A 25,890-nucleotide genomic window follows, 5' to 3' on the forward strand; every position below is an offset into this window, starting at 1 on the left:
CGCGGAGCCGGTGTTTTGCGCAATGCTGATTGGTTGATTTTCACGAATGGGGCGGGCGCATCGCTGCCTCCCGGTGACGACACAGTCTGTTCCTGCGCGCCGCCGATGGGACAGAAGAAGAACTCACCTGGAGCCGGACTGTCCTCCGCAGGTTTTTGCAGGTCAGTTCATACATGTGTGTGGTCAACATTATCTGCGTCGGGGTTGTAATAAGTATGACGTTGGCACATTTTTTACGCATTCCATAACATGTTGGAGCAGCATGATGGGACAAACTGTTGATGACTTAATGATGGGTAAATAAGTGAACCGCTTGAAGCCACTGCTTTCAGCTGGAACTTATGCCACTAAAGGATATTTCTTTGCCTTGATCGTTGCAGTGTTATTGAGACAGGGGCCAACACACCACTATGAAGAGTCTGAAGGCAAAGTTTAAAAAGACAGAGGTAAGAGCCGTCTGTTGGGGATCGTAACAGTATTTTGAGATGCAAGTCAAAGCAAGCTGTTTTTTTAAAATATTACATTATAAATCCGAGTGATTTATATAGATCCCAGCATGCTCCTTCCTGTGTGTGTGTGCACGTCCTTGTGTGCGCGGGGGGGCATTGGGATTCAGTATCACTGAACAGCAGCAGGCCCGCTCCAGACTGCTGCTTTAAACCATCTCAGGTAGCCTTCAATTATTCACACGTGTACACGCGCACACACACACACACAAAGGACCCCCACTTTCCTGCTGTCGTCCCTGTCCTTGTCTGGAGGGTTTTGTAATGTGCACATGTTCACAGATATACTTCATTGTTAGGATTCTCCTTTTCCTCGCCTGCTCCGTGAGGCGAGAGGCTCTGGGGTCGGTGACCTTGCCGCCCCGAGGCGACGGTGGTCTGAGCAGCATCACCACCTGTTAGTGTCCATCGCCCTGTGGATGGACTCTTGCCTGTTTGCCTTTTAGATGAGTACCTCAAGTGCCATTCAGTAAAGTTAACGTGGTTGTGATTTTCCACAAAAATGCCCCCGTACCCTCCGTAGGCTACGAGACTAAATTTCAACTTGTTTGTCTGCCTCATCATGTCCCCTCCGCCCCGTAAACGGCCATCCAAACACCAGCAGAGGCCAGCCAGCTTGTCTTCGTCTCTTTTTGCTGAGTCCCCACTGCTCTGTAACTGCAGGGAAGCACATCAACGCTGTCGGGGGGGGGGGGGGGGTACCGTGCAGGACCCGACAAAAAAAAAATGGAGAGGAGAGGACGCTTGCATCAGGCTGCAGGGAAATGATTGGGTCAGAGGAGGAGGACAGTGAGGAAAGTAAGGATGTGGCAGTGTGTGAGGTGCAGCGGACAGACCGGCTACGTCCCTGCTAGCAGCTGAGGCCGGATGACGGGATAGCGTTCTGGCCAGGGACGGGGGGGGAACAGCAAATAGCAGTGATTCTGTATGTGTGTGTTTGTGTGTGTGTGTGTGTCCGTTTTTGTGTTGGTGAGCAATTTGATTTCTTGCGGCGGTGAGATTTTGAGGACGGCATTAATTCTCCAGGATGTAACTCCATGACTTTGCTGTGACCTCTGAAGGGCATCTGGTAGAAAGTTCTCTGCGGTATCGAATGTAACTGTGCCGTGTGGCCCGGCGGCAGCGTGTGCGGTCGGGCAGCACGCACAGCGGTGGCTTGGTACTCTGGATTCAGCCGTGTGTGATAACCGGCACAGCGGGATGGATCCTCGGCAGCCTGTTTTTAGCCTGATGAAGCGCTTCTGTCCTTGTTTCAGCCTGCTGCCGCTGCCGGTGGGTATCTTCTCTCTCCATCCACTAATCACAGGGAGAGGAAAGGAAATATCCCTCCATTGTATAACATCTAAGTCTTAAACGTAGCATGTTTTTACTTCTGAAAACGGGTTTCTCTTGGCGTCACTCCAACTGCATTCTATTTATCCGGTGATCCATGGTTTTGTTTGTCGTGAGGTACGCAGCGTGATATCGGTTTCAGTCGGCGCGGCTCAGGGTGGTGACCTGTTCGCTTGCCCCCCCCCCCCCCCCCCCCCCCCTTCAGAGTCAGGACTGGAGTAAGAGCGACGAGAGGCTCCTGCAGGCTGTAGAGCAGAACGAGCCCGACAAAGTTTCAGCTCTCATCGTCAAAAAGGGCCTCTGCCCCACCAAACTGGATGCGGAGGGCAAGTCAGCGTAAGTCGTGCGCCCGGTGTTAACTTTTTAATTCATCAGAAGCAAATTGTATTTCTATGAGTTCCACTCCATTCGTTTTTGTAGTTCTTTTTATTAACTGCTGTTGTTGCTCCTGGCAATGTGAAACCAACCGTTTTATTGTGCAGCAGCAATGTCATTTCCGTTTTTTAGTGTGGCCCCTGAACGCATCGCATTAATGTCACCATGAATTCTGCTTAATAAATCCAATTCGTTATACCTTTTTTACCATGATCATCTTTATGGTAAACGGCGACGATTTATTGCCCACTTCATCTGTCACTCGAACTAAAGTGATGAGTGGAACAGTTCTCAGGAACTGAAATGAAAACTGGTTCTCATTTCTCGTCCCTAAACGCTGTATATATCGTCCTTCGTCCTTCCGGCAGGTTCCACCTGTGTGCATCCCGCGGCCGGCTGGACTGTCTGGAGGTCATCATCTCTCACGGAGCGGACGTCAGCGTGGCGGATGGCGCTGGTAGGGTGCTGGTAGGGCGCTGTGTCTCAGGTTTAGTCTCGTCAGTTGTCAGGAATGGTTTGTAAACGCCTGTTTCGTGAAACGGTTGCAGGCTTCAGCGCTCTTCACTTGGCGGCCAAAAACGGCCATTCAGAGTGTCTGAAAAGACTCCTGCAGGTAAATCACCAATCACAAATCAAAAATGAATGGAATAGCATGGATTTAAAGAAGGTACTAGTTGCAGATTTTTTGTCTTTTACTGTTAATGGCTATTTTCTTTTTACCCGACAGGAGAGAATAGCAGTAGACTCCACCGACTCCATTGGGAGGACACCGCTTCATCATGCAGGTCCCAGTAGCAGGACTACATTAATACATAGCTGAAGAAAGATATTTAATCTCCCGTGCAACTGCACAGAGAAGTGCTCAGAGATTTAAACTGTATTTTGTATAAACATCTGATATTGACCATAATTGTGATTATTTCCTGCAGCGGTCAGTGGCTGCTTGTCCTGCTGTGAGACCCTGTGGGATTTTAAAGCCATTCTGGACATACAGGACGGGGTAGGTTGAAGGGTTTGAAGATACGGATTGGTATTGGTATTACTATTATGTAGTGACATCCTTTTCCGCGTCAAATGTGCTGTCGCTGCGTGCCGTTTGGATGAGCGTGGACTCTCTCTCTGGCAGGAGGGGGCCACCGCTGTGATCCTAGCGGCCCAGATGAGCAGAGTGGAGCTGTGTGTCTTCCTGTTGGGCAGAGGTGCAGATGCAAACATACAAGACAACCAGGGAAGGTACCGGACTGTTAATGACCCTTTGGGGATTTGACGGATGGAATGGCGCCCGTGGAATGAAAGTGCTTCTTGGCTGCTCCAGAACCCCAAAACCCTCTGCAGGATTTCTCTCATTAGGGTTGTATGGATCAGGATACAGATTCCCTGTGGAAGTCTCCATGTAGATTTGGAATGAAACGGGTCAAGGACTGAGAGCCTTTGGTTTAGCTTACATTATATCGAATGGGGGGGGCAATTCAATTCTTGTTCCTGCAATTCACCTTCAATCACATCCAGGTCATTAACTTTGGAATCCAGGACCCAATAGAAAATAGTTCTGTGGGTTTCAGACGCACAGGCTGATGGTTTCTCAGTTGGAAATATGGCTAAAATGTGACGTATGCAAATCAACTGCATTGTTAGTTCACTCAGTAATGCTGTTTTTTTTTTTCCTGTTGATCTCTGACGTTTTGTTTTGAACTGCAGGTCTGCATTGATGCTGGCGTGCGAGAGCGACAGCGTCGAGACCGCAGAGGCTCTGCTGAGAGGCGGCGCCGACACGCAGCTGGTCGACGCCCTGGGACACAAAGCCTCCGACTACGGTGTGACAACGGGCAACCAGCGCATCATGCAAATGTTGCGGGACGGAGCACCTCCAGGTACGGTGTGAGGCCTGAAGCCACCCCGGAGAGATTCCACTCGCCGTGTAACGTGACCACGAATCACCATGGCGGCTTTCGACAGCGTTTTTGGAAAATGCAAATCGGGCCCCGCCGTGTGAAACATGTGGCGGCGACATCGAACAGATCATCAGATCCAGTTAGTTGCTTTTGTTTGCGGCTTGCGCGGCTCTGGACAGAGCTGTGACTCTGCTCCCCCGGGGAAACTGTAATGGAGCAGGAGGGCGGCTGGGCATGATTTGAACGTGAGGTTGAGAGAGAAAATGCCTTTTCTGCTTTCACCTCCCGACAAAGACCTCGCTGCTATATGCAAAGCAGACGTATGGCCGGTCTGAAAAGGAGATGAAGGAGAGAATTTGGTTTGCACGCGATGGACGATCCCATTCGTTTTATTCTACAATTGGAGATCTTGGTGAATTAACTACAAGGGGACAGGGATGACATACCAACACAAACGATAGAAGGGAGACAGGAAGTGAGAGTCCATGTTACTGTTGTATGTGCACATATTGACATGCACCTCTGGCTGTTTGCTCAGTCTAATTCCTCTGGATTTTAAAGTGTCTTGCTGTGTTTCTTCTCCCCCCACCCCCCCTCTGCGTACAAAGCTGCTGAGGGCAGAGGCGAAGAGGTAATGTTGCATAGCTGTGCGTTGGACCCCTCCCTCCATCAAATGAGATCACAGCCCCGCTTGGGCCGATCACATTGTGCATGTTTTCCAGTATGAGGTCATTATTTTTCTGCGCCGCTTTGTTTCCGTTGGCCTTCGCTCCTCTTTTGTTAGTTTCCCTAATTTTTCCGTGTTATGTCGAGCTCCACCCCTGCTTGTCTGTGATCAACTCCCCCCCCCGCACCCCCCTCCTCTCCCCCACGCAGCCCCCCCAAGTCCCCTCAGGCGCCTCATCAATGCAAGGGGGCACGACACCTCGCAAGCGGAAAGCTCCGCCGCCGCCACGCTCTCCTCTCCAGGTACTGTGAGAAACATCTCACTGGATGGGAAACGGCAGAGTTAGCGTTAGGAGTTAGCGTTAACATTTGCCTATAAAATGATCGTTAGCACCCAAGTGTCCATAATAAATGCTAATCCCATTTTAAGATCTCTCTTTTGTACAATATTGCGTCCTGTGATTAACTAAAAAGTATTATGTCTGTGATGACAAAGATCCATGTAAATCTTTTCCCATCACAAAGATCCAGGGTTTGCTGCCCTCTCCAAAGCCGCGCAGCCCCTCTTCACCTGCCAGGTCCCCTGAGCCTCCATCTCCATCTCCATCTCCCCAGCCTAGACAAACACAGCAGTCAGCCCAGGTTAGCACTGAAAATCCTCATTTTCCTGTAACATAAAATGCAGACTTCATCAGGTGTTCAGACGTCTGGTGTTTTTCTGTGCAAGGCCGAGGATGAGGAGGTGTTTGAGGAGATCCGCCGCCTGCGTCTGGAGAGAGGACGACTGCTCCAGAAGATCAAAGCCCTCGAGCTGCAGCAGCAGAGCGCCCTCACCGCCTTGGAGGAGGTACTACACACATGCTGCGATACAAGCGCGTCTGTGAAGAGAGTTGCTTGTTCTAACCACCATTTTTACATGTGTGCGCGCATTAGTTGTCCCAACTAAAGCAGCGTCTAAAGGAGACAGAGGCGGAAAGAGACAAGCTGCTCCATGAGCTGAAGGGAGGCCACGGCATTGGGGCCAGTGACTCTGAGGACATGGATGAAATGTTTGACTTCCCAGGTATGTGTTGACATGTACCTCCCAGGACCTGATAGAGCGCATGCGAGTACACAAATTAATTATTGTTGTTCGTTCGCTTTAACCTTTCCTCTAGAGAAGCTGCTCTCCAAGCGCTCCAGAGCCTTTCCTGCTCAGGATGAGGCCACTTCTAAAGGAGACTCCGAGTCAGCCAACCCCTCCCCTGTCCCCGGGGACCCGGGGACTGTTGCCGAGCTGCGTAAACATATTGAGGAACTTGCGTCGCAAAACTCTGAACTAGCTCTCAAAGTGCAGGTGAGGTCAGAGAGAGAGTGTGAATGCACAACAATCACGCATGTATATCAAATAAAAACAATGGATAGTGATGTGATTATTAAGAGCTCCCCCCTCCTGCTGGCTGAGGAGCGTTTTAGGGTCCCTGACTCTTAACATTAGTCATGAGCACTTTTCGTTGCTCCGGTACACTTATGCAGTGAGGCAGTTGTGACCACACAGGTATAAATAGAAGAGAGAGGCATCGGACAAGGGGCCAGCTGGGAGTTTGTTTGAAATATCCTGTTTCTTGTGGGGTTCATTCACCAGTATTTGAGCAGAAGCGATCTAAGCCAATGACTTCAGTTCTGTCCTGCTGTGCAAGGAAGAGCCAGGCAGGAAAGTGGGGAAAGTCAAAGCACAAAGAAAACGATCAAACTGCCACCGAAAGCACCGGCTGTGTTTTTTAATGGTGATGGGATTCCATAACTCATATTTAATTAAGTTAATAAAAGAGCACTTCTTCCAGTTCACAGGTCCGTTTACTTGTCGCTGGGAGTCTCTCAGCCTGTAAAGTTGGTTGTAGAATGTCTTCTGTGGCTCTGGAGGAGCTTATTTCAGTGTGAGAAAATAACTAGAAATGATCCAACCACGATGATTTCTGGACCGGCTTCAATTTCTAAATTATTTACACATTTATGACAGAAAACCATATGTATATTTAATAGGATTAAAAGTATGCTGCTTCGTTGGTTTGATCTTGTCTTTAATCTCCAGAACAATTAACCAGTAAATAACTAGAGTTCTCTTCTAGGCAACGAGTACTTTGAGTTGATGGTGCTCAACTACATACAGGTGTAATATTAAAGGTTTTGCTACAATGTGAGGTGCACTCAGAGGGAAGCCCAACATTACAGGTTCCTGACAACCTTCACACGTTACTGTAATTCCCTCCGTGTTGTGTACAGATGCTGGAGATGTTCGAGAAGGACGACACAGATATGCAGAGCTCCAGCTCGGACTTTGTCCCCGTAGTCCAGTATGAGACCCTGAGGAAGGAGTTTGAAGCCCTTCAGGAGCGCCAGGCTGCAGGCGAGGCCTCCAACGTGGCAGAGGACTGGTGAGAGGGATTCAATCAGTTCACTGGAGCTCTACGGCGTCAGTTCAGGACGCTTTTGCCCTTTTGTAATCAGGGCGATTTAAAAAATGTTGCATTTACATTTTTCATATCATATATTTGATGGGGTCTCACTAAGAAATGTCTGTGCATTTACTATTTATTTGATCACAGGTTGCAGTTGAACGCTTCGGCGACATTTTAAGAGTTTCAATTGTTCTGTTCTGTGTGAGTTGTTTGAATTACTGCCGGAAAGATTAACAACGTCTGTCTTGTCCTCCAGCATTGATGGGAAGTCTGATGAAGGAGGTGCAGGCGCAGAGAGTCCCGAGGCCCTCCGGGAGAAGCTGCGAGGCCTAGAGGAGCAGTTGGCCACCTCCCGGTCCGAGCTGGAGGAGTTGAAGGAGCAGATGCGCCTGGGGGTGCTCTCTGTGGAGTGTGGCGAAGGGGATCCCGCCGCAGCAGGTGCAGGGGCAGCGAGGGGGGCTCCGAACCAGGCGGCGCAGCAGCTGAGCGCGAGGGTGGCCGAGCTAGAGGAGGAGCTTGCCGGGAGACCGGCCGAAGCAGGCGGGCGGAGCAGCCGGGACGGCGTCACGATCAAGCAGCTGACGGAGAAAGTGGAGGAACTCCGTGCCGCTCTGTCCAGGAGAGAGTCCACGAAAGGAGGAGGAGAGAAAGACGGCGAGGGTGAAAAGACGGTGAAGGCCCTCCGTGAAAGAGTAGCTGAGTTGGAGGCAGCCCTGGCGGCGGGCGGGACATCGGGGAAAGACGGAGGAAGAGGAGGAGGAGGAGCAGCGGGAGATGGAGATCAGGTCCACCGTCTCCAGGAGCGCGTGGGAGAGCTTGAGGGCGAGCTGAGGAAGCGCGTGCCCCGCTCCGAGTTGGAGGAGGTGCAAGTGAGCCTGGGGCTTCAGTGTGAGCAGCTGGCCAGAGAGAGGGCGGACGTGGCTAGAAGGCTCAACAATGCGCTCCTGGAACTGGAGAGACTCAGGCCTCCTCCACGCGCAGATGATGGAGAGGAGGAGGAGGAAGAGGAGGAGCTTTCAGAGAGCTCCGAGCCCTCGGGCATATCAGGTAACACATTTCGACAGAGTAAAATGCGGGATTATGGACTTTTTTTGTTCCCCGTCTTGTGACTCATCATGCCGCCGTCCAATCAGAGCACTCCAGACGGACCATGGCGGCAGTGAGGGAAGAACTGGAGGTGGCGAGGCAGGAGGCCGCCCAGGCTCTGGACTGTCTGTGCGCCGAGCGGGAGGGCCGGGCACAGGACGCCCTGCACCTGAAAGACGCAGTGCCACTCCTTAAACATAAGGAGGCGCTGTCTGCGGCATCAGAGCAGCTCGCCGAGGCTCTGCAGCAGCTCCAGGAGGAGAAGACCCTTCGCAGTCAGGCTGAGGAGCGGGCGGCCGGACTGGAGGCCAAACTTCAGGCCTCGCAGGATGCCGTACCCAAAGAGGAGCATGAGAAAGTCAAGGTCAGCAGGGGTCAAAACAAATCAGACGATGATCAAGAGTTGCAGCTCATTCAAAATGATGTAGAAATTGTGCGGATATGCAGGCGCACAGGCTCAGATTGCTGTTTTCAAATCGCCAGAAGGAAACATTTTATTAAAGGCTATTTAGTCTTTTCCTGTGGACGACAGTGTTTCTGAGCACCAGAGTGAAGAAAGTCAGTTTTCACAAAATTAGTAATTCACTGTTTAAAATGAAGATTTTGAAAGGTCACACAAGTTAAAGCATAATATTTGTTAGCAGCAGCTGCTTTTACTGTTTCTTAGTCGGTAGAACTAGAAGGAGATGTAATCAAAACAGGGTTAAGAGCATTGCGATGTATATTTCTGTTGATCCGATGGGTTGTTACCTGATTTATTTAACTCACATATTAAGTGTTTTGCTCTTATAAGCATGTCACCGGTCAGACTGCGTGAGAATGAATCGGGTAAATCCGCTCCCTGCCTCTCAGGCGGAGCTCCAGCGCTCCCTACAGGCCAGCGAGAGCACGGCAGCAGCAGCCAAGGAGGCTCTTCTCGAGAAGGACATGGAGCTGAGGGAGCTGAAGTCCCAGAAGGCCTCGGAACAGGGCCTGATCTCCAAGGAGGACCACGAGGCCCAGCGGCTCGCTCTGCAGGCCGAGATCAACGCCGCCGCGGCCCGTTTCAACGACCTCACTCGCAAACACGAGAAGACCTGCACGGAGGTGAGTGTGTGCACGCACGCACGCGTGTCATGGAGTCTGCCTTAGAGTTACTGTGTCCATCACAAAGGGGCCGGTGCTCCACGAAGGCTTTTTTTCCTGCCTCTGCATTATTAATTTGTGTATTACTTTCTCTGTTCAGTACGTTCTTCTGTTTCATTGATGCTTCTGTATATTTGCCTACTGAGGCAATAAAGTAGTATCGTATTCTCTCTTTATAAACTGGGTAATTGCCTCTCTGGCGTTAGTACAGAGAGGTTAATAAGGGGCCACATTTTCCCCACGGAGAGACGCTAAAATAGCTTTACGCTCTTTATAAATTGAGTCCTGCCAAAAGCAGAAGGGATTCAATAACAAAAACACGGGCTGTTATCAACAAGGACCGCAAAAAGCCTTCGCATCTCCCGCCGCAAACTAAAGACACACCTCTTCAGACTCTACCTCGACCAAAAACATGAAACAAATTGTAGCACATAAAAATGTACTATAGTGATTTGTAGATCGGCGTATTTGATGAAATTGCACTTACTTGTTTTTTTGATCTTTTGAATCCTAATGGTTGAAAAGCACTTATTGTAGGTCGCTTTGGATAAAAGCGTCAGCTAAATGACATGTGATGTAAAATCAAGTAGTAAAAGTTGGAAATCTTTTCTACCACCGGCACGGGTAAATACAAGTGTGTAATATTAAAGTTATTAACTGTAAATTCCCTTTTTTAAAAGCCAAACTACAGTCCTCCTGGATCGGCTCCCCTTCTATAACAGCGGAGAGAATCTGAATATGAGGCGTGGTCCGATGCAATGCCTTGCTAAAGTGCCACGGTGCCGCTGGTGTCTTTTACGGTCCCAGGTGTTCCAGGTGCAGAGGGAGGCTCTGTTTAACAAGAGTGAGCGGCAGGTCGCCGAGTCGCAGCTGGCCGCGTCTCAGCAGCAGCTGGCCGAACTGCAGGCGCAATCCAGCCACATCCAGGAGCTCCACAAGGGCATCCAGGAATCCCAGGGCCTGGTCAAAGAGAAGGACCGCAGGGTGAGAGACCGGATGGCCAAACAAACGGCCGGTAAAGCGCCTGGGAAGTGAACTCATGCCCTCTTGTCTCTGTGTGCAGATAACGGAGCTGTCCAAGGAGATGTTTCGGTTAAAAGAGGCCCTGGGTGCTTTATCGCCTCCTCTAGGCATCACCGCCTCCACCTTCTCCTCCGCATCCACCCATCACAGTAACCCTGGGCAGCAAGTGGCCCTGCAGAACAGGATCTCCATACTGACGCAGCAGCTCCAGGTGAGGTGATCGCAGACACAATAAATATGTGAAGTCAGCAAAAACAACCAAAACAGACCCTCGAGTCTTCACGCGACCGGGGAACAATTTCTCTAACCTTTTTTTTGCAGGATTGGGAGAGGAAGCACAAACAGGTGGTGACCGTTTACCGTACGCATTTACTGGCAGCTGTACAGGTGAGCTGAATGCAAACGTCTCCACGACAACACAAACTAAGACTCAACCCTGCATAATGAGGCTGGATTAGTTTGTGCCTCTATGCGGCGCAGACGATTCACCAGCTCTGCTCACCACACAAAAGGGGATTACATTGAGAGTGGTGCACATTATCTCTTTCAACCAGTTTGATCATATTCCACCGCAAAGGTGCAGACATTAGCTACTTCTTATGTCATGCTGGTTGTTATGGGAGATGGCCTTAAAAAGAGCTGTTGGCTTCTTATTTTATACTTTTAGCCGGATAGGGATGTGTAGGCTGTCCAGTGTGATTAATCTCTCATTACTGATGCATTGAGATTTGATCCATTGAGATTTGATCCTATTATCCTTATTTCTTTGTTGGACACAGTTACGGGTGTCCCGATGCACAGATTGCACATGAGCACATAGCTTGCCTCCTGGGTTCAGAAGAGGCCTTTAGCATTACAGTCAATCTGTGCGTATGAACGGGGCAATCAGCAAAAGCCTCCACCTCCTATTCAGCATGATGGCTGGCCTAATTTTCTTACACTGGTGTGTATCGCCCAGCAGGGCCGAATGGACGAAGACGTGCAGGGTCTACTGCTCCAGATCCTGAGGATGTCACAGCAGGGACAGTGAACCTCATAACGTCTGCAAATCTCTCTTCACCTCCAGTCCCTTGAAAGGTCAGCATGTGACGGCTGCAGCTCGGCGACCTGTGGGACCAGCGTCACAGGGACCTTATCCAGGGAGCCAAATGCAACCGGCATAGCTGCATGTGCACAATACAGCAACTTAAGCGACAGCCGGCAGGCTCGACCGATAAGCAAACAGTGAGAAATCGAGTGCCTTAGTGGTCGGCTTTACGGCAGCCTATAAGTCAGGGGGGCGTGTGGTAGCAGACAGTGAGTGTAGAATGTAGAAGATGTGTGACAAGCATTTTGATTTTATACAACATCATTATAATAAAAATTAAAAAAAAAACACCCGCAATGCTGTTGATCCTGTTCTTTCCCCTCGCTTTGTATGATGCAACAAACAATAGGTTTCCAAAGCAACAGCTTCAACACCGTCGTTCGCATCTATTTTGGGGCGATGAAAATCTGAAGTCTTAAACTGGCTGAGCATGTGAGCACGGACAGCTGGGCTCGAAGGTGTAGCTGCTACATTGGCTGGCAGATACTCACAAATGACCAAGCTACCATTTGAATTGCACCCTATTTACAATTAGTTTTATTGACAAAAGGCCATTAATCAAAGAACAGATCCAACAAATTCCTGAGAAAGCAAAAGGGGAGATCTAAAAATAATCCCACTGATCACTTGGACCTCACCAAAAGCCTCGTAGCCCCAGTGAGGCTGTGAAGGGCCTGGTTAAAGATATGTTGCTAATGACCAAGAGAAATGAAAACCATAGCTGATCTGCCTCTGGTAGGATTTTTCGGTATTAGACTGGCAAGGCGTGCTGTCACTGCAGCCCGGCAGCAGGAACACACGAGCAAGGTTCACTAGTAAACACACAGATGCACAGGCTTGGACAATTGACAAAATGGTGCATTTCCCTGACAAATAAAGTATTTAATTTCATGTCTAAGTCCCCTTTCTTCTGTATCAATCACTGTGGAGGAGCACACACAGCAGCCGTGACACGGCAAGACGGTATTAAACATTCGGGCCAAAACAAGAGCAGCTTACTCGACTGTTCACTACAAGAGCTCGATCCTCCTGAAGTCTGCCCAGTCCATTCATTGGCATGGCAAGAAAACTAGTGTTTTGCATTATGAGCATAAATGCACATTATATACACTCTGACACGAAGGCCCGTCTCTGTACTTAATAAGGCACTGAAGTTGGAGAGGCTGTGGGAATACTGGTGTGGATATACTGAGCTTGTATGCAGAGTTTTAAATAGTGTCCACGGGCTTACACCACAAGCACAGCTTCAACTAATTATAAACAGCCCGTACAAACACAAGCTACTGATATTTATGGTAGACGTGATGACGCATTTCAAGACAAGGTATTATATGAAGATAGTATCAGTACTTGTTATTTTAACTGGGATTTGGTGAATGGATTATCACGGAGAAGCAAAGGGGCAGACGTATGTGTGACTCTTAAATCCAGCACTGACTCGTGCTCAGTGTTCTTTGTGCCATCTCAGTGACTCAGAGTCAGGTGCTGCAGAACATGTAACAATAAACCGTCTTTACATCCCAGGGGAACAGATGTCTTTGTCTCACAGTATTTTCATGTCTTGCATTTACAGAAATAAACCTGACATGAGTGACCTGACATCTTGAGCTTCTTTTGACAAGTGGTCTGTGCCAGATTTGTTTTGTTCTTTGCTCAGAGTTTTGTCGAGTTTTTGTTCTGGCAATGACCATTATTTGTCCTGCGAATGACCCGTGACTGAGTGACCGCTCGCGATTCCAAGCCGAGGGTCACGGGAGGCGCTTCACTTTTACGTTGGTGGACTGTTTGATGTCCCGTTAGTTCCCCTGCAAACATTCATGGACATCGGTTGACAATTCCTTTCTGAAATGAGTCGAACTCTTCCTGGAGTCCTGAACAGCTGCGTGCTGAGGAGTTGATGGCAGGGCTACTTCGGTGGTTCCTGGTAGTTCAAAAAAAGGCAGAGAAAGTACAACGAGGTTTTCGGATGCCTCAGTCTGCGTGGTGGAATTGTTGGTGGATATCCATCAGGAATAAATCGTTTCCACATTGGTTCATATTTTCTGTTTGCATTGGAAGCCGAGAATTCAGCTGTGAATCACAGAAGAGAAAGAAAGATTGAAACTTAATACAGTCATTTTTTTTCAGATAAAATAGTCACATGCCAGACAAACAAAAAACACACTGACAGAGGGATCACATGCACAGCCGAAAGAAAGGGCCCTCTTGCTATAAAGCCACACTACCCACAAACCCGCTCTTCTTCATTTATTCCTCAGCGGCCGTTTTGACATTTCATTCCAGGGTGAATTAAGGTGTAAATAATTAAGGTGTAAAGATTAATGGAGGCGCTGCTCCGCTCAGATAAGCCAGGGCCCTTGTATTCGGCGTGAAGGCTCACTGTAATAGCTGTGAATAGAACAGGACCCTCATTACCTCAGTCCATCACGGCTGTGTTTACCTCTTACAACGTGTCAAAACGTCTGCGGTTACATTTGCCTTTTCAGTCACAAAGACACATTACGCGTGCTTTTACCTTCCAAACCAAGGGCACGCGGGGGGGAGGGAGGGGCTCACTGTTTCCTCCGGACCACCTGTTTCAGGTGGAGCTCACTCTCTGCTGCCACGATAGGCAGCTCGTTCTTCAGGTGGTATGCGATGAGGTGGCTTATGCTCTCGAACAACATGTCTTTGGTTCGGACCTGCAGGGAGGACAGCGAGAGGCTGAGAAAGAAGTTGCCGCGTCTGCTACAGAACCTTTGTGTTTTCTTCTCGCTGCCCGACTCACCACTCCCTCGGGGTCCACCAGCAGCAGGTGTTTGGGCAGCCCGCAGTGCATGCCGGTTAGCACATACTGCCCCGGGTTGGTGGTGCTCTCCCGGACCAGGAAGTCTCCGTCTCGGACCAGGAGCTTCTCGGCGTCCCGCCTGCTCATGCGGCTGTGGTACCACGTCTCCCTTCGGAGCTGATCCTCGTTCGGGGCCACGGGGGCCCGCCGGCGCGGAGGGCTGGGCCACTGGTCCTCCAGGACGCGGACACCTGCCCCCGCAGCAGGTCCGCCGCAGGCCTCGTGGAGCTTTAGGGCGTCCTCGAAGGGCCCTAGAGAGACGGGGGAGTGTCAAAGAGTCTAATGTGGTCTCTTTCCGCTGTTTTCACAAAAAGAGTCAGAATGTGTCCCTGAACAATGAGGACTTACTCATGTCAAAGAGGTCCTTTTTTGGACTTTCAGGGGCCCGAGACCCTCTGTGTCCGTTGGGGCCCTGCGCCAGTACATCCAGGTTTTCCAGACTTTGGGTGTTGACGTACTGATGTTCCTCGTAGTCTCTGCTGCCTGGCGGCTGGCCGTCAGCACACAGGTAACCGTCCGATGTCAGACCTGAGAAACACAGGTGCTCTCTATTCAAATATTGAGCTTTGTCAGGTACCACATTGGATGGATATATTATTTCCACAAATTATAGAGGTATAAAACCAATTTACACTGATACTGAAATTACAAATGTTTACTGCTGTGATTAATGCATTTTTCTATACAGAATTTGTCCTTTGCAGATTGTTATCATGGGACTATTGACAATTACTATTTAGTTATTGTGTAAGTGCTTTGATACTTTGAACTGCGTTAACAAATAAGTGGTATTAAATTTAACTTGGTTATGTGATTTCCAACCTCATTTGTAATGCACTGCTATTGTACTTTTAATTAAATCATTTCAATTGCAAGATTTAAACAACACATTTTAAAAAACATTCAAAGATGTTGTCTGACGAGGAGGCATCGAACCTCCCTGATTAACGATCTGTGACCGTGGTGATGTGAAAGGTCCAAACACTGAGCAACTCTCCTTCAGGGCACAAAGTGCAGTGACGGCTGCATGTGTACCGTAACTGGTCACGAAATGTCAAATATTTCCAGAAGAGATAACGCCCGACAATTTCATCACAAACGTATTTTTCCACTGTCACACCCCCGTCCGCCGCCACAGGGGGTCTCACCTGAGCTGCCCGTGGTCTCAGTGTCCCAGTGGAGTTCGTAGCACAGCTGACCGGGGGGGTAAGATGCCTGCTCCCTCCTCCCCGGGGAGCCCGTCTGCCAACACACACACACACACACACACACACACACAACATCTTCAATACATCTGTAGCCGTACACCTGAGCGGACAACCCGTGTCCCGCACGTAATGCAGTTTTGAAGCACTCCGTCTGAAACATTAGCTACTGCCTGTCACCGGTGTTTGTACAAGCGGCACAGAGACAGACAGAGAGAGAGAGGCGGGTTTCCTCTTTGGCCGGAGCCAAAGCTTTTTCTATATTCACGTCTTTGCCAATTATGGCGCAGGCCCCATCGGGAAGGCCGTTGTGGAGCGTATGTTTCTACAACTGTTCCATTCCGGGTAAACAAGAGCCAAGAAAACACATCAGGTCAAAGAGCCTGGCTGTCCCCGTCTGGTGAAGGTTGGTCCTTGACGAGGACCAGATGGAGCTTTTCATTACATCTGATGACATTAGACGGTGAGGGTCACACCCAGAGGCCGCCTGCGCCTGCGCCTTCACCTGCGCTGCCGTCTTGCTCTGTGGTTGCGTGTGGATGTGACCCAGCAGGGCTCCGGTCGGCCTGAGCCTGGAGTCCACCAACCCCCCGACGGGGGGCTCCTTCCCCGGGATGCTGTTGTAGTAATCGTGTTGAGAGAAGTCCTCGTCCTCCGCCCACATCGCCTCCTCCGTCCTGGCACACCTGGAAGTGTGACAAGTGGATTTTTGTTTTTAACACACAGCCAATAACGCAACTTCAAAAATAAACCCCTCGGGTTAAAAAAACAGGGGGTTCGACACCGACTAGGAGTCGCCCAAACTTCACCCGAGGCCTTAAAAGATTTATGCTGTTTCTGCTTTAGATTTGTGCACATATTAAAGTTTTTGTCTTGTATCAATTTGTCTCGAATCCCTGTTCACATTAACTTTAATAAATGTATACAACGGGCCAATTCCACGTGTACTATTTGGGTGAATTGTTTAGTCCGTTCCAACAGGGGAGAGAATCTGTGCGGATCAATATAACGGGATGGACACAGAAGAACAAGCTATCCTGTCTGCTTGTAGTGAATTAAAAACAAACGCGAGAGTTGTACAGCAGATCCGGTGTTTGTGGAACGTGTGACTAAGGACACATTTATGTCAAAGTAAGTGTGATTGATTGTGCTAAACCTCCTCTTTCACTTCCTGTGGGTGTCAATCTTCCTTAAATAAAATTATATTTTTCTTATTGACATTGTAAAGCTTTAACGCATACGATAGTTACATCGTGGATTTTAGTATTGATTCTTACTGTAACAGACGTGGGTTTTTTTTGCCCCCCTGGTCCTTGTTATTTTACAAGTCAATGATTTACAGTCGAGAGTTTACTCTTCCTGCAGAGTTGGAGGACAGTGACAAAAACAGCTTTCGTCATTTTTTATCTTTCGAGTCACGTGCGGCGTGTTACCTCTCCGCGGACGCCATGGTTTTGGGAGGACTGTGCAGGTACTGTTTGAACTGCAGCTCGAAGGCCTGGCCGATGGTGCTGATGACTCCTTGAGCCAACCCATCCGAGCACTCCAGGATGTGACACGCTGAAGGAAAACAACGTAAGATCCCAGCTCAGCATTAATGTCATTTCATTTATTTTTTAAATATCTTCAATGTAACTATTAACTATACCATTCAATTCAATTGTAGCCTCCTAAGTACACAATACACAGTGAACTGAGCGATCCATGTTACAATCATTCTTGTATAATGTGCTTATGAAACGAAGGCTTTTCAGGACATACCTCTCTGATTCACTGGATCTTTGGCCACGTACGCAACATAATCAGGCGTGTCCTGCGAAAGAAAGGCGGACAAATCTAATTAGACCAGATAAAATAGACATATATAACTAAATTAAAGCCCTCATTGATTCTTCGGGTCATGAGATTGGAAACCGGTAAAATGGAATTCAGTCAGATGTGTGCAGTCTGCCAAAATACAACAACCACTACAAGAGCTGGGAACAAAACGCTGCACTCACTGTGTCTCCTCCAGAGGCGAATGAGATGGACTGCATGGGGTGGTGCGCTATCACCTGATGGAGACGAGCAGAGAAGACGGAGGCCCGTTGATCAACGTGGATACAGACCAGACGGACGGGCAGGAAGATAGACAGGAGATTTTTTCATTTAAGTGTTAAAATGAAGATTCTACGGGCCAATTATTTTCACCACAAAGGAATTGCTTCTGAACCAATACTCTACAACTAACGCAGCAAATATGACACGTAGTTTTGAACTGATGATCAAGGTTGTTGGATCAGTAACTGACAAGCATCCTTACTGAAGTTGAAGGACTGAATAAATTCATGACATCTGAACAGCAGAAGACAATACCATTTAATTAAGGCTTGTTTAATTAAGACAGAAAACTACTATTTTTCATGCACAGATTTAGCTTCCATAACACAAAAACTTTCAGACTAGTGGAAAGAATCACAAATGAATGCATATAATCAACCAGGACAGTTTCATGATGATATCTATCAGTTATATTTATTTTATTTCCTTTGGGTAACTGTATGAGTCCAGCCTGAGTACGGATGAGTTCCGGTGGTTTTAGCATCATACCTGTCGCGTGGTCGGGATAAGCAGACTGAGGCCGTCTATGGAAATATTGACTGCAATACTCATGCCAGCAAATCGCAGGTTACTCTTCCCCATCACGGACTGGAGAGCTTTGTTTTGGGCCTGCGTGACGAGTTTAAACAAAAAAGAGAATAGATAGGACTTATAATCACAATTTAAAAACTGTACTCTTGTTCACAAAACAGAAACGTCTTGCTGTATTTACTACATTTGGTGTGAGACGAAATACTTTACGTATTACGTAGTATCGGGTCAATTCAAATATAATATAAATCACTTTTATTTATTTAATTCAGTATTTAGTAACAGTACTGTAATGACACATGCAAAGTGAGCGTTGACCTTCTTCCTCCACGCCCCCTTTCCGCCTGGCACAATGTCACACAGCCGGTTGATGGCTTCCCTAGGTAATGAAAGGAGGTCAAAGGTCAGCCAATAGCAGGACACACTGGCCACTGATCTCAAAGCCACAAGGACCCAAAAAGTTAAAAAAAATCCCGTGGATTTGCGTTCACTGTGCACACAAATATCCACATTCCACTGACAACAACCTGAGAAGTAAAAGTCGGGTTTAGTGTTTTAAAGGCTTCAGAGCAACATGAAACTACAGGGCCTCAATGATGGATTAAACAACAGGACCCTTGTCTTCCCTCCCTCCGCCTGAGGTCAGAGGTCACAGACCCCTCACGGTTCAAAGGTCAAGGAAAGCTTTCCAGCAGGTCTGTTTGAGAGATTCATCGAACCCGTGTTTAAGTCTCCGTCCAATTAGGAGGGAAGAAACACCACAATGAAGTGTCTCCTGCTGCTTCTTTAGGGCGTCGTTACGCAACCGTATCTTTCCGCAGCGCTATTCTCTCTGCAGGTTTGTCACAACTTTGCGGCGAGGCTGCTGGGAGCGGTCGCCTAATGGCCGTCTAAAGCCTCTGTGCCCCGTGTGTGTCTGGTGGCGGGAGAGCGGCCCGATGTGGAATCCAGGCCGCCCGCCGCCGCCCCTATCAAGTGGCTCGTAAATATTTAAAAAGCAGCGGCCACCAGCGCCCCGTCTCGAGTAAAGGTCTTCTCAGGGATTTTTTGAAAAACACCACACTGTTCGAATGACACTGTTGAGAGGGCAGAGGTATGAGGAGGAGGGGGAGGAGGAGGAGGAGGAGGAGGAGGAGGAGGAGGAGGAGGAGGGGAGGAGATATGGCCTGTTGTTGTTTTTGTTTGCAGCGTCTGCTTCTTCCCTGCGATAGAATGCCTGTGCCTCATTATCGCTGGTGTTGCCGTTTAACACTGTGACACAGAAAGTACTGTTGGGCAAATGGAACTTCTGCCGATCTACGAGCTGAAGTACATTTCTGAAATACTGACGACCGCTGAATGTTTCGTCGCGTTTTTTTCCAGGACTAAATGAACCTGTGTATAAGTCAAAAAGCTGAAAGAAGGCCAATCTGTGGATACATAATAAAGGCTCAAACGCTGCTTTAGAATTTCACCCAGAAACAATCAACACAGAGTAAAATGTCTCATACAGTTGGTTAGATTGATTTTAGACGATTATTGATTGTTGGCCTCATGGGACGGAGGGCATGTCACATGATCCCCAAGGTATCAGAGACCTTAATGCCATTAGCATCACTGGCGAGTCGGTTTTACGGCTGCCCTTCACATGAAATGTCAAGCACATGCAGCTGAATGGGAAAGGTTTCAGCAGATTCAAATGAGGGAACGACTCTATAGTCAACGACCTCAAGGATGCAAAATGAAACCTTCGCTCTTTCGAACTCTCCTCCTCCTCCTCAAGAGGTTACAACATTATCCAGCACAGCAGGTTCATGGGGACCGCTGCAGCTTTCCACAGTCATTAATAAACATCATCAATAATAGATCTCCCTCTCTATCACTCCATCCTCTGCAGCCCCCCCTCCCCACCCCCCCTGCACTTAAGCCTGGGCTGCACGGTGGGCTCCGATTACCGCCGATCGATTGTGGAGGAGAGAGAGCCGGGCGAGACTCGGAGAGGGGGGGGTGTTTCTCCCATGAGGCCGAGGATTGCAAAGAGGCCTGCTTTTATAACAATAACATCACATGTGGGTCATAACAACACGACACAGACACACTGAGACCCCGAGGTATACGGACACGGAACATACACACACACACAACATTATATTGCTGCATTTGTGCTGAACCTTGTGAAAAAAAGCCACAGGTGTAACCTTATTATGACATCGCGCAGCCTTAACATAATAAGAATATTAAACTGAAAAGCACCATAACTCTAAATAACAGCCACGTACCGACGCATACGGCTGGTAGCAATTTGATAGCTGTAGGTGATCCTAAACATATTAGATGAAATTCACTACTAATGAGGACGGCCCACGGCGTACCTGGTCACCTGAGTCCGCGTGTTGAAGTCCAGGGAGCGCATTGACTTCAGTACTTCGATGCAGCCCATGTACTGCAAGAAGAAACAGAACGGTTTGTGAAATGATGATTGTGGACGTGCCGGGTGAATTTTTGAAAATAAACACAAAAAACTCACTATGGAAAACTATGAGGTCACCAGCATTAAAAATTAACAATATCTGCAAACATGAACAGCAAATCAGTAAAATGATTTAATACAGACATTAAAAATCGTCTTTAAAAACTATGCAGTATACAAAATTTAATCAATGAACAGTGAGCATGACTATTTCCCAAAACACATCGTAATCTAACTCAAACCCAAAGATAAAGATCACATTAAATTGTAATCCAGTGAGTAAAAGCCAGCTGAGCAGCTGTCTAATGGCTGTTAGGCCGGGGTGCTAATAGCACCTTGACCACATCGGCAGCACTAAGAGCTCCAAATCACGGACAAACTACAGCTTCTTAAGCCTCCGGGGGACGCTGAGGGTGTGAGTGTGTTTGTGTATAAAATCCCTCCATGTGGGGAGATCTTAATCTGAATATCTGTGAGGTTTACATGAAAAGACCAAAGTCTGGGTTACAAGTGCAATTCCTCTTCCTATTCCAGTTTGCCCGCCATCAACGGCAACAATGTGTACGGTACGTTGATGAGGACAAAGCAACAAATGGACATCCAAAGGAAAACAGTTGCAAAAGTAAGTGAAAAGGCCGCATCAGATGCTTGATGACTTCAGTCATCTCAAATCTCACACAGACTTCTGTGACGTGCAACTAGTTTTATAAACTAATATGCTGCAACATCTTTTCCATCCTCTCCCAGTCGAAGCCACATTTAGTGCAGTTTCCAAACAAAGAGACAGAGACACAGAGACAGACGGAGAGAGAGAGAGAGAGAGAGAGAGAGAGAGAGAGAGAGAGAGAGACCGAGAGCAACCTTTGAGCAGAAGAGCTTAATGAGCTTTCTAACCAGATTTGGAGACGAGGGGAAGTCTTCCATCAGGAAAATTGTCTCTCTTTTTTCTTTCCCTCTCCCTGCCAATGCCTCCATTGTCACACACTCATCTGCTGATGAAACGCATCCCCTCTTCTATCACCCTATCTGCACTCCCTTCCTCTGGGCCAAGTCTCCAGCACACTGTTCCTCGCACTGCGGAAATGCAATAACAACGCCATGACCGCGGCAAACTTTGTGGCGTTGTGCGGCCGTAGTCGCTCCGTAGTACATTAATGCAGAAAATGTTCCATTGTCTCAATTAATGATGTGATAACTGCTCACTTAACCACCACGGGATCTTGTATAACAATGGCTGGGCGGATGATGGACAGATACTGGTTACCAAGCAGTATCTGGATAGTATATAAACAATGTAACCTGCCTGGAAATGAGGTCGCGAATATCATGGACAACAACGTTCCTTCTCTCGTACTTTTGTTCTGACCGCATTTGACCGCAGAATGTTCTGGCTGCACTACGGAAGGTACCTCCTCGTACAACACAGAATTATAGGAGTCTGATTTCCATCTCTGAATGGGAGATGTTTTGGCGCCTGCAGTGCTTTGTTTGACGCTTGAATTGCTGCAGTGTCCTGGCTGTCGAAGACAGCAGACGTTGGCCAGACACAGAGCCGGACGCAAAGGATGAAAATAAATACTACGAAACATACTTGTGCCTTTTACCAGCAGAGGAGGGGCCGTGTGCGTGACACAGGAAGAGAGGGGGAGCTGAGCGGCTATTGTAGCCACGCCGAACGAAAAATGGCACAGGGCAGCAAAAAATAAATAATCCACTGTCCCATTGACACTAATACATGCAGCAAGGGCCGCTCCCTGCATAGCACATGCGGCTCTCCCGTGAAATGCATCCAACATTAGCTTACACGGGTCGTTTAAAATGATTGCAGCGCACACCAGAGCTCGGGGAGGTATCAATCAAACGTTGGAGCAGCACTTGTTACGAACCCAGGAACGCTTTGCATGATGATAAGAGCGCCTCGCCATCCCGACCTCATCCGCATCACATGATGCAAATGACTGTGATTAAATGTAATTGAATACGCGAATGAATGGTGCCTGTATAATGGCATTAGAAAGGCGTGCTTGAGCCCCAGACTGGGCTAATCAAGAGGCATGTCATTAGTTTGAGGAGGGGGGGGGGGGTGGAGCGGTGCAAAAGGGGTGGAGGTGAAGCGGCGCGTGGGATCGCTGAGGGGAGATCGTTGACATTGACGTCAAGCTGTCTGCTTGTGACGGCAACCCTGTAAACACAAATCCTAAGAAGGAAAAAGCATCTGCTCACATCTCTACCGTTTAATTTGACTCTTATCTCTGGTGGGACGAAGCAACCATCCATTTCTACAATAATAAAATCACAAAGAGTCTGTGGGAGATTTTAAAGTGCCATCTGAGCGTAGTGTAGTAAGATGGACCAGGATAAACCCTTTGCTTTTGCTTGAAGTCCATCATGTGACGCCGTCAACCTTTGGTGAACACCGTTATAAATGGGGGACCGTTGGTCGTCGGCGCACATCATGTTAACGGTTCATCCTCCTCCACCCTGAGCTATCCTGTCGCAGTCCCACCAAGCCATCTATCTGGATTATGTATTTCCACCAGCCCTCAGCCACATGAGCTGCATAACAAACTGCCCGGCCCTGTGCGGTTCTTTTACTTCCCACCCAGGTAGAGAAACCTTCACATGGATCGTTCATATTTTGAAAAGTTATTTTACTTTCAACACAAGTCCTGGATTAAGTAGATATTTAAAAGGCGTAGCGATGTATATACAGCATCCATGACTGACTCACCCTGACAACATACGAGGCCCCTGGTCCCGCTATCTTCTTGTCAGGGTGCAGCCAGCCTTGGGAGGGTTTGTGGATGAATCCCCCCTTCTGGGTGAAGTCCTCTCCCCCGAGCCACATGCCTTCCACCCTCGTCCTGCGGTTCATCCCCGACCTGGAGCCGCTGGAACCCGCCGGGCCGGCCGCGGCCTCCGTGGCCCCAAATCCGTGGCCCCCCTGATTGGCCGAGTTCACCGCCGCGACCGCCCGCTGCCCTCGCATGGCCTGCAAGGAACACGGGGTGACACACACGGGGTCGCACGAGGTGAGCACGGCCGCCAGGCTGGCCACGGGGCCGCCGGCCGGGGCCGCGCCGCTGTGCCTGTGTGACGAGGAGCTGTGCGAGGAGGAGGTCTGGGGAGCAGCCGCCTTCCCCGAGTCCTTGCTGGAGCCGGAGCTGGAGCTGGAGTTGGACGGGCTGCGGCTGAGTAGGGAGTTGGAGAACTTCCACTGGGGCATCTTGGGGATGAGCATGCAGAAGGTCGTGGTGGCGTCCTGTTCCCCATCCAGGCAGGGGGAGTCGGCCAGGGCGGCAGCCCCGGAGGAGGAGGACGATCTGGCAGAGTGGTCCAGCGGAGGCAGCGGAGGCAGAGGGAGGCTCGTGACGGAGGAGGAGACCACCGGCGTGGCCACAACTTTGCCGCTCATGGCTAAGCTCTGCATCAGGTCGTCGGAGGAGGAGGAGGAGGTCACAGACTCGTTGCGAAAGCGGCCATACTTTGGCTTAAGGAGCATGCCCGGAGGAGCCGCCTGAAGCAGGAGCTAGAAGGTGGGGGGATAACTGCCAGAGGATGAGGAGGGGGGTGGGGGAAAGGGGGAAGGGAGATGGGGGGGGGCGGGACTAGAGAAAAGAATCTTCCAGGTGGAGTCCTATGTCCTTGTCAACTGGACGCTGTCTGTTCCTCCCCCGTTGTCACACACACACACACACACACACAGACGCACACTGTCCCGCTCTCATGCCACTCTCCTCTCCGTCTGAGCTGGCCTGCTTCCTTTCACTGCCTGAGGCAGCCTCCCTCTCCCTCCCTCTCTCTCTCCCTCCCTCCCTCCCTCTCCGGATGATGTCATCGGGTCTATTAGCCCTGCCCTGCTGCTCTCAGACTGTATTAGCTAAAAACACATCTGCCTGAACCTCAGTCAACCTCACAACACACACACACACTCATTCACGCACACATTTCAAGCCTTTAAAATTAAACAATGCTGTCACTGTATAAATCGGCCAAATTAAATTAAATTAAGATGAATTACTGTAAAGTGATTCATCACTCTGGAAATCAGCGTTCTGTGCTCCTCTAGTTGATGTATTAAATTGTAAAATACATAAAACTAAACTAAAAGCTAAACATATGAAGAATAAGCAAGCATTCCTTGTTTCCTATATCATTTGATGATGAAAAAAAAAATCATATTTTTGATTAAAATGTTTGGATGACGTGCAATGTACTGTAGGAGTGGTTATGAAAGGGTTTTATAAAATTCAAAATAGAAATAATAATATGCATTGTGAATGTAAGTAAATGTACTGGAATGAGTCTCATCTTATTAGTGAGAGTGTACCATGCGTGTGCGTGTGCGTGTGTGTGTGTGTGTCTCCTCCGCCTCTCCAGGGAGCAATCGGAGTAAAATCACATTCACTCTGATTTCTGACTCACTATTCCACTCGTGCACACGGCTAAATAAAGGTCTGCTACCTTTATTACACTAAAAGAGGGGGCGCAGACAAGGACCGGCTCGTTATGTTCCTGAGTGCTAAATTCATTCAAGCCAAATATTCATTCAACAATATATATTTATATATAGTAAGCAAATGAATTGCACTGAGCAAAATATTTAAATTGTAAACACTTAATGCTATTGCCACATTTGTAAACTTGTAAAACATCAGGAAACTTACCTATTTATCAGGGCTGGAGGGAGGGAGAGGCGTAGAGCATCCAGCGCGGAGAAAGTTCAATGACATTTATCAAACGGCACAAATGAGATGCATCTATGGTTGAATAACAGATTCATTTCAATGCACTTGTCAGGTCAACTCCCTGCAACAAAACCCACACACACTGAGACAAACACACCATCATCAGAAACGCTATGACGCCACCCCACCTGTTTCCAAACAGCCAATCGCCCTCCGTTTTTATTTGCTACAGAGAATAAGAAGTTACTGATAAACCAGATGGAATCACTGCATGTTGACAGATGCACAAGCAGCTGGACTCCCACTATTTGCCCTGCGGCCTTCTCCATGACGAAAACCAAGAGAAAACGGTTACTCCAAACCAAATTAAATAATTGTACTCTGAAGAAATAGATTCAAGAGAAACTATTTGAAGACGGTGGTATGTTTGATTGCTATAAATAACAAAAGATGAATCACTTGCTGCTGAAAAAAGACCATTTCAATTAGTCTTCTATGGCTCTGTATGTGAAGAGTTAACATATGTACTTCTGGGCTTTGGTAGTTTGCATATACAAGTG

At 48.5% G+C, this 25,890-nt stretch overlaps 2 protein-coding genes across 4 annotated transcripts; one reads left to right on the forward strand and one right to left on the reverse strand.

The window, feature by feature from the left end:
* Nucleotides 1-75: 75 nt before the first annotated feature.
* On the forward strand, nt 76-11,604 carry ankrd24 (ankyrin repeat domain 24). The gene is made up of 22 exons (XM_078108097.1): nt 76-161; nt 381-446; nt 2,044-2,174; nt 2,582-2,670; nt 2,762-2,826; nt 2,941-2,998; nt 3,143-3,213; nt 3,340-3,446; nt 3,912-4,084; nt 4,982-5,079; nt 5,297-5,413; nt 5,499-5,618; nt 5,705-5,834; nt 5,929-6,107; nt 7,034-7,185; nt 7,466-8,256; nt 8,343-8,659; nt 9,148-9,381; nt 10,228-10,404; nt 10,484-10,654; nt 10,765-10,830; nt 11,405-11,604. The coding sequence occupies exons 2-22, from the start codon at nt 411-413 to the stop codon at nt 11,471-11,473; spliced, it is 3,351 nt and encodes a 1,116-aa protein (XP_077964223.1). The 5' UTR covers nt 76-161; nt 381-410; the 3' UTR covers nt 11,474-11,604.
* A 434-nt stretch (nt 11,605-12,038) lies between these two features.
* shc2 (SHC (Src homology 2 domain containing) transforming protein 2) lies at nt 12,039-25,526 on the reverse strand. Of its 3 annotated transcripts, none has more exons than XM_040183775.2 (14): nt 25,310-25,526; nt 23,374-24,190; nt 20,545-20,615; nt 18,512-18,572; nt 18,152-18,271; nt 17,563-17,616; nt 17,324-17,375; nt 16,996-17,122; nt 16,068-16,248; nt 15,506-15,599; nt 14,706-14,885; nt 14,298-14,608; nt 14,046-14,211; nt 12,039-13,600 (listed from the first exon to the last, which is right to left on the reverse strand). In XM_040183775.2, the coding sequence occupies exons 2-13, from the start codon at nt 24,142-24,144 to the stop codon at nt 14,083-14,085; spliced, it is 2,151 nt and encodes a 716-aa protein (XP_040039709.2). In that variant the 5' UTR covers nt 24,145-24,190; nt 25,310-25,526; the 3' UTR covers nt 12,039-13,600; nt 14,046-14,082. The 3 variants fall into 3 exon arrangements, with proteins under 3 accessions (XP_040039709.2, XP_040039710.2, XP_040039711.2); XM_040183776.2 differs by having other exon boundaries at nt 23,374-24,171; nt 25,310-25,464; XM_040183777.2 differs by having other exon boundaries at nt 23,374-24,066; nt 25,310-25,419.
* Nucleotides 25,527-25,890: the final 364 nt, after the last annotated feature.

The sequence above is a fragment of the Gasterosteus aculeatus genome, chromosome 8, assembly GCF_964276395.1.
Source record: "Gasterosteus aculeatus chromosome 8, fGasAcu3.hap1.1, whole genome shotgun sequence".
Lineage (NCBI taxonomy): Eukaryota > Metazoa > Chordata > Actinopteri > Perciformes > Gasterosteidae > Gasterosteus > Gasterosteus aculeatus.